The sequence below is a fragment of the Sinocyclocheilus anshuiensis genome, unplaced genomic scaffold (assembly GCF_001515605.1).
Source record: "Sinocyclocheilus anshuiensis isolate Anshui unplaced genomic scaffold, SAMN03320099.WGS_v1.1 scaffold647, whole genome shotgun sequence".
Lineage (NCBI taxonomy): Eukaryota > Metazoa > Chordata > Actinopteri > Cypriniformes > Cyprinidae > Sinocyclocheilus > Sinocyclocheilus anshuiensis.
In genome coordinates, this window is record NW_015552606.1 from 286057 (window position 1) to 298049 (window position 11993).

Here is an 11993-nt window from a genome sequence, read left to right on the forward strand (position 1 = left end):
TCGATGCGTTTTTGTAAGAAAAATATCCATATTCAAAACGTAATAATCACTTGAATCTAGCTTGCGCTCACTGTTTTAAACGGAAGCAGTTCCGGGGGAATGACGTATGAGGTGAGCTTTGCGCATGCGCGGCTCAGAAGTGACGCACGTGGAGAGATCGAAACAAAACAACGGTCACTAATTAGAAGTACAAAACGAGGATTTGTAAAGAAGAATGTCGGAGGATTTCGATATAAGCCAAGAGGAGACTGGTTTTCCTTTGCTAAAGTAAGGAAACTTTGCTTCTTTTGATCCTGTAAACAAACGTTGGTTTTCATGAGACGCACCGGCGAATGCGCAACGCTGACCCCATACGTCATCTGCCCGGAGCTGCTTCTGTGTACAACTGTTGGCGCAAGCTAGATTCAAGTTATTATTACGTTTTGAATATGGATATTTTTCTTACAAAAATGCATCGATTCGCTACAGGAGGCCTTTGTTCACCCCCCGGAGCCATGTGAGACACTTTTTTTTTGTGGAAGGGTGCTTTTTATTTCACGTCATTTGAACCGAAGCACTGCAACACCCGCTGAGTACAACGATAGAGCTTGAAAGATCAAAGACAATTTTTAATATAACTCCGACTGGATTCGTCTGAAAGAAGAAAGTCATATACACCTAGGATGACTTGAGGGTGAGTAATTTATGGGCTAATTTAGATTTTTGGGTGAACTAACCCTTTAAGATGAGCAAAAATTCTTTGAATATCCAGACTATTCCGAAGTGAATTTATGTAATAAAGGATGCCACGTCTGTTCAAACGGTGTTGTTTTTGTTCTCAAATCTACATCCTTCGCTGATCCAGGAAGAGCTAATCAGCTTTGATACACGTCCGTTTCCTGTTCACTCATGTCTCAGTAGGTGGTGGCTACCAGCCATCCTGTGTTTCCCTAAATCTCGACTTCCGTTACGGAACTTTCTCAGCCTGAAGCTCAGATCCGCCCCTCAGATTTACACTTTCCTTCAGTGTCCCTAAAGGTCCCACACACAGATAACCCGATACCTGCGTGTGCGTGCGGACGCGGTCCATCAAAGGGTCGAGCAGCCAAAGCAACCAAATTACTCACAGCCCCCTCCTGTGTTTTTTTTCAGACATATCGTTTTCATCCATTGCTGTGAGGAATATACGGCGTGCTGCTGTTTTGAACGCTGTAGTGGGTTTGCTGCCGCCACTCATTCGAGTGTAAAGTTTCGCTAATGGAGCTTTAATTTATAGTGTATCATAAAACACCATTTTAACCTCCGCCTGGCCCGAGATGCTGTCTAGCACTGACGCTGCAGGCAAGCACCTCTCACACACATTTCCACAGAAAGCTTTAGCAGAGATGAAATACACACTCTATTCTGAACAACAGTATGAAGTTAAGCAACAGGTGTGCAATTCTCATTCTGGCCACAGGTAGGCAGTAAAGAATGCTACTTCCACATGCAGGACTCAGTCTGAATAAAAACAATTGGCAGATTAAAGTCCTCATTGAGTCCCTGGTGTCTTCCATTAGACTGTGGAAAAATGGAGCGCTCCAGAGCCTGCTGGATGATACTCCACTCCGCTCATACCTCTCAAATGCAGAAGTCTGTTCTGGAGACGTCAGTCAAGCAAATGCATAACAACTATGTCAGATTACACCAGAGCAGCAAAACTATATCCCTGATTGATTAATTGAAACCGCTTGTAGAGTTATTTTAGATGATCATTCTATTCCCAGACACAATACAGATGTCATAAGCCAGATGTGCTGTGATTTTTGCTGTCAGAAACAAAAGCTGCAGATCCTAAAAGATTTATTTTGTTGTAAGGTGAAAACAGGCCACAGTGTATGGCATTCTAACTGATTTACGATGAATATTAGTCTGCAATTAAGTTTTTGGGACATATTATCAAAAATCAATAGACTGTTTTGCAAGAGATGAAGTTTCTTGGTTGATTAACCACCGAAAAACACAATTGTCAGTAAATAGTTTCCAGTGTTTGGACATTTAATGTCAATTAATAATGTCTTGTTTTAAGTGGTTGGTATGTATCTATTGTACACATGATATAATTTGTGTGTGTGTGTGTGTGTGTGTGTGTGTGTGTGTGACTAAGGGTCACTGTCACAATTACTCAATTGAACGTCACCTCCCATTTTGCTGGTTACTGGAAAAGTCTACTTACATCAAATCGTAAGGGAGTGATTCTTCAAACACTGATTACAGCAGTCAGCAGACTCACTCATACACACACACACACACAGAGATCCAGAGCGAGTGGGGTCAGTAATAAGGTTGTGGCCCAGGAGTAACACTTCAAATGGACCTGGGGAACAAGCTCATCTCTCTCTGTCTCTCTCCTTGCTCAGCAACGTGTCTCTGTGCTTCATTTAGTGTGCGTCTGTGCTACTATAAATCTCTCAATCTCTTAAACATACACGCACACTCTCCACCTGCTACCTGCCACAAGGGAGACATTTATACTCCAATTATTCATAATATATGTGTGTTCATGTCTGTATGACCAATGCATGTGTTCATGGATGTTATCGATGCTTATTTTCTCTCGCTCTCTGGTTTCTGTTTCTCTCTCTTGCTATCCTTTTTGTCCATTTCTATCAGTTGACGGAGGAACTTCAGGGAAGAAGTGCAAGTAATGAGATGAGAGAGCTTGTCAAGCTACTGTCCAAACCACATATAAAGGTAAGAGAGTAAACAAAAACCAAAAAAATGACATCAGATATAACATGTTGTTACGCTACCTGTTAAAAGTTTGGACAAATCTACTCATTCTTTATTATTACTATTTTTAAGATTTATGAGCAATATTAGTCATCGAAAGTATCAAGTGACACATCTATGAAATAAAACTCAGAAATAAATAATTAAAAGTTTTGGAAATTCAGTTGTAAGGCATTTGCGAACATCACACAAATGAACGAGGGAATCTCCGCATTCCACCTGGAAACTAACATCTCTTCTCAACCATCTGAGAGCCGTAAAGCTGAATCACGGTCAGCCAGTCGCCAATTGTCTCAAATGAGTTCCTGTCCAGCTCTGCTTATCTGTACAAGAAACACCAGGAGAGAGTGATTTACCAAACCACCTCCAGGGTCGACAAGCATTGGGACAGCAGTGTATGTCTTAGCTTAGGTCAATGTAATTTAGAATAGCCAATAAATTTTGTTTTAATTTATAAAGAATCATTGTCTGGTGTCGTATAATTTTAAAGTCAAACCTTGCCAAAGATCCTTGTTACCTAGCTCGTAGCTTATAACTTATCAAAACATGTATTAACCCGTGGCCAGGGAGAATACAGATATTAAAATTGTTAATATACACGGATGCTAACGTCTCGCTGGACGAACGGTAGATAAGGTGTAAATTATCAAATTTGGAATCAGTTCTAATCAGGTTGACTTCGAATCTTCAGATCCGAGTCCTCTCAAAACCTGAATGAAATAATAATAATTTATTCCCTTACAAATGAGTTAATTTCTTACACAGTTTTTCCCCCAAGTCATACATTGGCATAATTTCTATTGCTAAAAATTAATTTGTTTAAACCGTAAGCCTTTAGATCAGTATTTTTAGAGATAATGAAAATCAGTTCAGACAAGCATGTCTGAACTTTTGACTGATTGTGTACACATTTATTTATTTATAATGATTTTGGAAGTTTCTTATGCTCATCAAAGCTGCATTTATTTGAGATATAAACAGATTTAAAATAAAATAACTTTTCTATAATATATTTTAAAATGACATTTATTCCTGTGATGGCAAAGCTTACTGGCCCCATACTTTTGAACTGTAGTGTATATCGCCTTTAATCTGTACTAGTCTGGCTACACCATCATTGTACTCCCTGTCCTTCTTTCTTTATTCTTATTTTCTTTCATCTATTTTTCTTTTCTCTATGTCTTTAACCCAGTGTCTGTTGGTGCTGTGTAAAGCGCTAGCAGATGGCTTCTGGGGACTAGAATGGCGTCGCTGTACGATAGTAACTGTATCACTCTCAATTAGTGTTGAAATGATCCATTCCCTTCGACCAGACATAAATCAGAACCTATTAAACGATCTCTTTCCTCCTCCCTCTTGTATGATTCACACATGAAAAAACACATTTTACTCATATTAGACCCGCTTACAGACTTATATTGACATTGATGAAAGCGGCAATTACGGCAACCTGTGTGTTGCGAGAAAGAAAGAGCTGCTCTGGTCTGAGCGAGAAAGAGGAGATGAGTGGCTCTCGAGTTTGTGTAGGAAAATAGATAGAGGTGTTTTACTTTGTCCTTTTCTCTTGCGCATATGTACAGATTTTGTGCAGGCGGTGTGTATGGGTAGTAAGTTCAGCAGCTTGAATAATGACTGTTCAGATGACAAACTCTTTCCTAATGAGAGCTGCATGCCCAGTTACATTTCCCAGACTTTATTTAAACAAGTTTAGCAATTTGTTATTGTAAGAGGCCCAGTATAACTAATTAACATGCTCACACACAGACACATGGCAAGAGTACCTGAAGAAATGAGTTACTGATTTTGACCCTCAATTCACTCTTTTGCCACCTGGCCTGATGTTGACCCTATTCCTCCAACCTCAGGAGAGAGTTTAGCTCCACACTCCACAAAACATCCTTTATACCTGTGTATGTGTGTGCGTGCGCGTTTTTCTATCCCGGTGGGGACTTAAACCTGAATTTACACCAGCTCCTGGGGACTCGTGTCACTGTGGGATCCTAAATTGAGGACCCAATGGGGAAACAAGCTTATAAATCTTTTTTTTTTTTTTGTTTTTTTTTTGAGAATGTAAAAATGCAGAAAGTTTTCTGTGAGGGGTAGGTTTAGGTGTGGGGTGATATAATATACGGTTTGTATAGTATAAAAACCATGATGCTTATGGAGTGTCCCCACAAGGATAGTAAACCAGACTCTGTGTGTGATTGTGTGTGTGTTTGTGTTTGAGTGTGTTGTACATGGCAGGATAGTGAGTTGTTGGACTGTAGACAGATTCTGTGGGAAAAGAGTGAAGCTGTTTTCCCCGGAAAATCTAAAAAATATGGTTTGGCTCATTGGTTTCTTGTGACCTCTGTACATAGGAAGAATTATTTAAATGTTTTCAACTGTTCATCATGTATTTATGCAGTGAAGTAGTTGTTAGAGACCAGATTGCTTCTCTATGACATTACTGTGCAGTTGCTAATGTGATTTGAATGACTTTTAGCATGTTGCTATGTGGTGCACAATGCAGATAAGATAATAATTATTTCATGTTATGACATCTGAAAATGAGCAAGAGGGTGGCTAAGCGCACACACTGATCCACTCAAGACTAAAAAGTCTACAAAAACATATTTTTAATAGTTATGACATCACAGCATTATAGTGCACAGTATGAAAATGGATATTCATTTTCATTGGCTAAAGATTACATTTAACAGTGTTAAGTAAATTAGTGTTTTCCACGATTAACTTTAAGCGAGCATTAGATGAGATTCAGCAAAGGTAGTCTAAATGTAAAAATAGGAGAAATGAGCATGAACAATTATCCAATATCGAAAGAAGTGATGAAGACGTTTTGCAGGGTGACTCAGTCATGTTGTGTGTGTTTGAATTCACATCCATGTACACATCCATCTTCAGCTTTGCATGCATGAAATGAGAAATTGTGGCTTTGTGTTGGCATGACAAGCTGCATGCATGTTTTAAGAAAACTGAAACGCAACGCCACATTGATTTTGCCTTCAGAAAAGATTTTTTTTTTAAATGTGGTTGCAGATGGTTAATGCCTTGATGCTTTAATAATATTTATACTGTGACATTTTATTCAAGTGTAAGCAAACATCTGGTGAAATTTTTCTTTTTCCTTTTTTTTACTTTGTGAAAGAATAGATCTGGTCATCTGGAAGAATCCAGGTCACAATGTGTGTGTCTGTTTGTCTTCTGGAGGAGGACTTGGACAGAAGAAATGCATGGCAACTCAGTTGCAATTTAAAATGTTCCATTTCAAGTTTGCTTAAAACAACTGCACCATTCAATCTAATCTGCAGAGCTGTGTTTAGTGTAGACGCAAACAACATTGTACCCTACAGGGATTGGGAAAGTTTTTTCGTGTCTATAGTTGTTCTAAGTTGTTTACATCTTACATGATATACAACTTGTTTCTAAACATAGTGTGTGGATGTGTTTGATTGGCAGGTGTATAGTCCAATCAGAAATGAGGTTTATTTTATAATGAGAGCCAATTTTGTATCACAGTGGTAGGTCTTGATTTCATTTATTAAATAAGTTGCAAATGTGTTTCTTTAACTACACATTGTCAAATGATCAGCTAGTCCTTAATAATACTGATTTAAAGTATCTCAAACGTTCTTGATTAATTTCAAGATGAACATGACATAAATTAATGATAATTTGCAGTTCAGCAAGTAAGTCACATACAGTAAGTGAGTGAGATGTAGATTCAGTAACCCTTCGAACCCATTTTCTAGTGAATTGGCTAATTGGAGTCATTTGTCCAGGAATCAGAACACACTCCAGATCTGATTTTAAAAACTGTATTTTTTTTGTGGACTCACTTTCTGGTAAATGTTTTCTTTAGCAGAGGATTCAGCTGCGTTGATGTAGACTGACTGAGTGATCCAGATTCAACTTTATTTTTTAAATTCAGTTAAATTATCTATGAAGACTGAAGTGTTCAGACAAAAACAAATTAATTATCAGATAATTCTAATATCTAATTTTCAGTAAAACGCTGGACTGATGAAATTGACCTGCTTACTAGACACATGACTCTCTCTCTCCCTGTTTGTTTCCTCTCTCACTCACTCTCTCTCTCCCATCTGTTCTGCTTTAACCACATGTTGAGTGTTGTTCTGGAGCTTAATCCCATGTCATAAAACAGACACTTTTCTTCTCCTCTCTGTCTTGTCTCTTTTCTCTTTCTTTCTTTTTTTTCTTTTTTCTTTTTTCTTCCCTCCCATTTTTTTAATCTCTGGCACACAACTGGAAGATGGTTTTATATTGGAAATATGAGGGAGAAAAAGAGCAAAAGAAAAAGTGTTTCCAGCTGCATTTGACACACAGCATCATTAAAACAGTTCAGTAATGAATCTCTGAATGCTGTCATTCTTTTGCTATAGCTCGTTCTCTGGTAGCCGAGGTGTGAAATATCTGAAATAGCTGAGAACTTCATTGCCTTCTGTCCATCCATCTGCCATATAGCATGCTAACACCTTGGAAACTCATAGCAATGCTGCCATATTCCCAGCGGGATACTCATAATACTCATAATAATCTAATAAAATGAAAGATGACAATATGATTGGTCTTGGTTTTGATTCAGTCCTTTTTTTCCTGCTGGCGACAACATTGCCAAAGAGGGTTGTAGTGAAATGGTGACTGTAATCAATTCAAAAGCAGCTTTATTTGTCAGTAGGAGGTAGTAATCTAAAGCAGACCTCTAAAGCTCCATGATTTATACTATAGGATTCAAGCAGATGCTTGGAGTATGAAGGCTGGAATGATTAGCCAAAATGAGTAGCTACACAAAATCAGTCAAACGATTACTGTTTGTCTTACTGTGTGCGCTTCTGTGGATTTTTTATGTGTACAACTCATTCTCGTTGCAGAGTTTGTTGTCAGTTCATGATACTGTGGCCAGGAAGAGTTACGATCCAGAACTTCCTCCTCTGCCAGATGACATTGATGATGATGAAGATTCTGTCAAGATCATTCGACTGGTCAAGAATAAAGAGCCTTTGGTGAGAGAACTTCCTTGTCACACACACTTAGAAACACATGCCAATTTCCACATACTGTCAAAGCCAGACACACAGGGGTGGCCATAATTCAAGCTCACATAGTGGAAAACACTCTTGTGAACATGAAGCACATAAATACACGCGCACTCACGCGATAGTGTTAGTGATGTGTTTGGCTCGCGCTCCCTGTTCACCCTTATCCTCTAGTTCCTGAGTGACCACATATCCTCCGTCTAAACATGACACGAGCCACATTCCGCAATACCTTACAGACGCTCTCACCCGCTCTGTGTCCAGTGGTCTCCTGCGGCGCATAGATGTATGTGTCTGTTCCTCTTTCCCTTATGTGTCATTCACAGCTCTCTCTCTAGGCCAGATTGCAGGCCAACTTTCGCTTCTCTATTTCATCTCATTTCTCTGCGAGCTGTCAGAATCAAGACCTCTGTTTACTCATATAGTCATCAGTTACCCAAACCTGTTTGGATTCAAGCTTGAGGCTGTACTGTACTTGAAAGTGACAATGAATGAGCATTGACATCTGTTGGCATTCTTGAGTTTCGAGAATCCCAGAATGTCATATTAAATCTTTTTGTATTTAGCTGAGCAGTTGTTGGGTGGTTTGCCAATGTATTAGATTTCTTTTACTACATAACAACAAATATGCTGGACTAAAGTGCTTGTGGGGAGAAAAATTTCAAAAACTAGTTTTTGATTGCATCTAAATAGACTGCATTGTCATAGTGTTTTTTTTCCAGCAACGATGCATTAAATTAATCAAGTGACAACTTTTTTTTTTTTTTTTTTTTTTTTTTTTTTTAAATAAATGCTGTTTCTTCTATTCATGAAAGAATTAAAAAAGTGTCACGGTTTCCACAGAAATATTAATCAGCACAACAGTTTTTAACATTGATAAAAATACATTTTTCTTGAAAGTGTCTTGAGCACCAAATCAGTATATTAGTAAATGCCATCACAGGAATAAATTGCATTTTAAAATAGTGAAATATTTCTACAATTTAAAATAGTTGTTTTATTTTAATATATGACCGTTTTTACTATTTTTGATCAAATAATAACTTTTTAATGGTAGTGTAAATTAAAGCCAGCAGCTATCACTCCGAACCTCTCACCTGGTTGATCACTGAAGCTAAGCAGGGTTGAGCCTGTTCAGTACTTTGGATGGGAGACCTCTTGGGAAAAGTAGGTTGCTGCTGGAAGAGGTGCTAGTGAGGCCAGCAGGGGGTGCTCACCCTGTGGTCTGTGTGTGTCCTAGCGATGGGGATGTTGTACAGTCAAAATGCACCATCCTTTGGATGAGACGTTAAACTGTATCCCTGACCACTTTGGTCATAAAAAAAATCCCAGGAAGTCCTTTGAAAATAGTAGAGGTATAACCCTGGCATCCTGACCAAATTTGCCCACTGCGCTCTGTTCATCATGGCTTCCTAATCATCCCTATATCTATTGATTGGCTTAATCACTCCTCTCCAACAATTAACAGATGTGTGGTGGGTGCACTATGGCTGCTGTCACATCATCCAGGTGGATGCTGCACACTGGAGGTGGTTTTCTTCCTTAAAATACTCAAGGTGCTTTAAATATTTTTGAAGTGCTCTATAAAATGTCACAATTAATTATATTAATTGTTAGTACTTTATGTATGAGAGACCATTCATAATAAACACACCTTCTGTTCAGTTCCATTGTTTTTGTGAATGGCCCTAAAGGATTATGTTTATAAGTTCTAAAAAAGGGTGTATAAGTGGACAATTAATGATGGATTTCAAATGCGTTCCAGATTAGATGCGTCCAGAATTTAGATTTAACATCTGTAGTCGATCAGCACTCAATTTTATAGTGAAATTGTGCATGTTACTTTCTTCTATGTGAAATGATATGCAAAATAAATCTCTTCTTTCCTCTCAATAAACATTGGGCTTTGGTTAGGTATAGTGTGACCTGTGGCCCAAGTCCTCAGCAGTTTTAGATGCTGGCTGCCTCTCAAAAACCTCTAGCTGTTTTTATTTATTTATTTATTTAGTCATTTAGCAGACGCTTTTATCCAAAGCGACTTACAAATTAAATTGTTTTTCAGTCAAGAAGTCGAATGTCAATTTTTTTTTTTTTGTTGTTGTTGTTTCTGATATGATCTTGAAATATTATATATCAGGTGCAGACAGCCAGTGCAGTCATTATGACAAAAGTACTGCAAAGTTGAACTGTCTCTTAAAGTTTAATTTCTCTTTCTTCTCTTCTCTGGTGTGTGGTAGTTTGCAGGCCTCTCTGCCTCTGAGGATGATACAGTTTGTATAATTGTGATTAGTCGAATGGGTAGGATTCAGTAGCTCTGATTAATTGCTATCATTTTTCAGACCATGACATCATGCGTATTTTAGTGAGGGGAGTAATAAGGAGAAAGTGGAGGGGGGTTCAAGTGTTTGGACTCTGAGGATGGGACCCAAATCCTCAAATGTTCTCCCCTCTATTTGGTAACTTTAACCTGCTGATTTATTAGCAGCAATGGCAGGATGCTGAAATAATTGGGCTTGGATCAGCGTACACGTGGGGTGACTGCAGCAGCAGCAGAAGTGAGCTCAGGGATAGATTTTATTTAAAGAATGTGTCATTTTGGTTAAGGTTACTGAAAGGTTTATAGGAAGGCAAAAGACTGTGTGTATGGATGTGTGTTTGTTGGATAGATAAAGTGTGTATGTTAAATCCAGATTGTCAGACTGAGTAATAGGAGAACAGTAGACAGAACAGACATTTGCCAATAAGATGATTTGGCTATAGATTGAGATTGTGTGTGCACTCTTTTCATTCCTTGTTTTGGCGAGCATATTCTCTTCTAGGTGCTTGCATTTAATATGGATGGATGGATAACAAGGATGTGCTTGCCCAACAAAATCTTTTATCCCTAACTATACAATTTGTCTTTTGATGTAGTAGTCTTCTTTAATCTCCATGTCGTTCATCCTGAAGGCTGTAGTAATCTACCCCCTCACCTTTTTCTAAATGAGGACCTCCTCTGGCTTCTGTTCTGTTTGAATGTATTTTTTAATCACAAATGATATTGTCAGTATAACAATTTGAATGAAAAGCTGACAAAACTTGTTGACAAAACTTATATATCCATAGGTATATCCACCTTTTGCTTTAATGACACCAGCTCAAGTGTGTCTCTCTCTTCATTTATCTCACACATATACTCAGTTAGAGGTCTGTTGCGGAACATGTTTCTCATTAAATAGGCTAAGACATTCTTATTTTATTTATGAATCAAACCTGAAAGTCATTTTAATTCGTTATATGGCGAAATGTAAATATGATTGATCGAAGTTCAACAAGTGAAGTTTAATGCACAAGTCAGCAGTAAAGTATTTATTGAATTTCTACAAATTTGCCTTTGCTGTGCATTTAGAGAAATGAGAGAAATTAATGATGTATTTATGCCATTATTTGTTTTCATAATATGATCTCTGCCAAGGTGGATCTCAGGAGGGATTTTACAGTCCTCATCAATATCTTGTCTTTAAATTCCATGTGTTGAGAATCCAGAATTCTGGAATCACATAACATTCTTAAGATTAAAATTCTCTATTTTTCTTCTGACACCACTGATAGATAATGTGAAAAAAATGGTCATTCATGACTTTTTAAGCAACTCGGGGGGGAGTCAAATAGGGACCTCATTTTTAATTGTATAATTTTTACATATTTTTTCAAAAGCATATCATATACTCTTACACACAAATTCACATGACGCATTCACTCTTGAGAGAGCACAAGAAAGATGCCGCACAAATGAGCGCAACAAACCACTCCATTTTGAGGCAGACTCTACAAAAATAACTAGGCCTATTTAAAATACACAGCACATTAAAAAAGCATCTCCTAGTGCAGAACTCCCCGTCAGCCGTTATTATGGTAATCGATATTACTGTAATCGGTATTACTTGGAGATGATCAGCGAATCTTCAGCAAGAACCACCATACAATCAAATAGCAACAAAGCCTGTCATTTTCTTTTTAAGACAAAAACAATGTTCTTTTGAAAATATTTGAGAACTTAGGAATTTTCTATGAATTGCACTCTAGAAACATTCTTACAAACTTTTTTACTTTCTTAAAGGGGTCATATGATGCTGCTAAAAAGAACATTATTTTGTGTATTTGGTGTAATGAAATGTGTTTATGCGGTTTAAGGTTCAAAAAACA

The 11993-nt window shown here is 37.8% G+C and overlaps 1 protein-coding gene across 4 annotated transcripts in view; it reads left to right on the forward strand.

Annotated features, from left to right (window-relative positions):
- LOC107665879 (MAGUK p55 subfamily member 7-like) overlaps positions 1-11993 on the forward strand; it is a 147129-nt gene that overhangs the window by 82362 nt on the left and 52774 nt on the right. For 3 of the 4 annotated variants that reach the window (XM_016456939.1, XM_016456938.1, XM_016456941.1), the window contains 2 exons: positions 2632-2712; positions 7644-7775. The exons of the other annotated variant lie outside the window; for it this stretch is intronic. In XM_016456939.1, coding sequence (XP_016312425.1) covers positions 2632-2712; positions 7644-7775 — 213 coding nt within the window. The remainder of the gene's footprint in view (positions 1-2631; positions 2713-7643; positions 7776-11993) is intronic. 4 annotated transcript variants of the gene reach the window in all.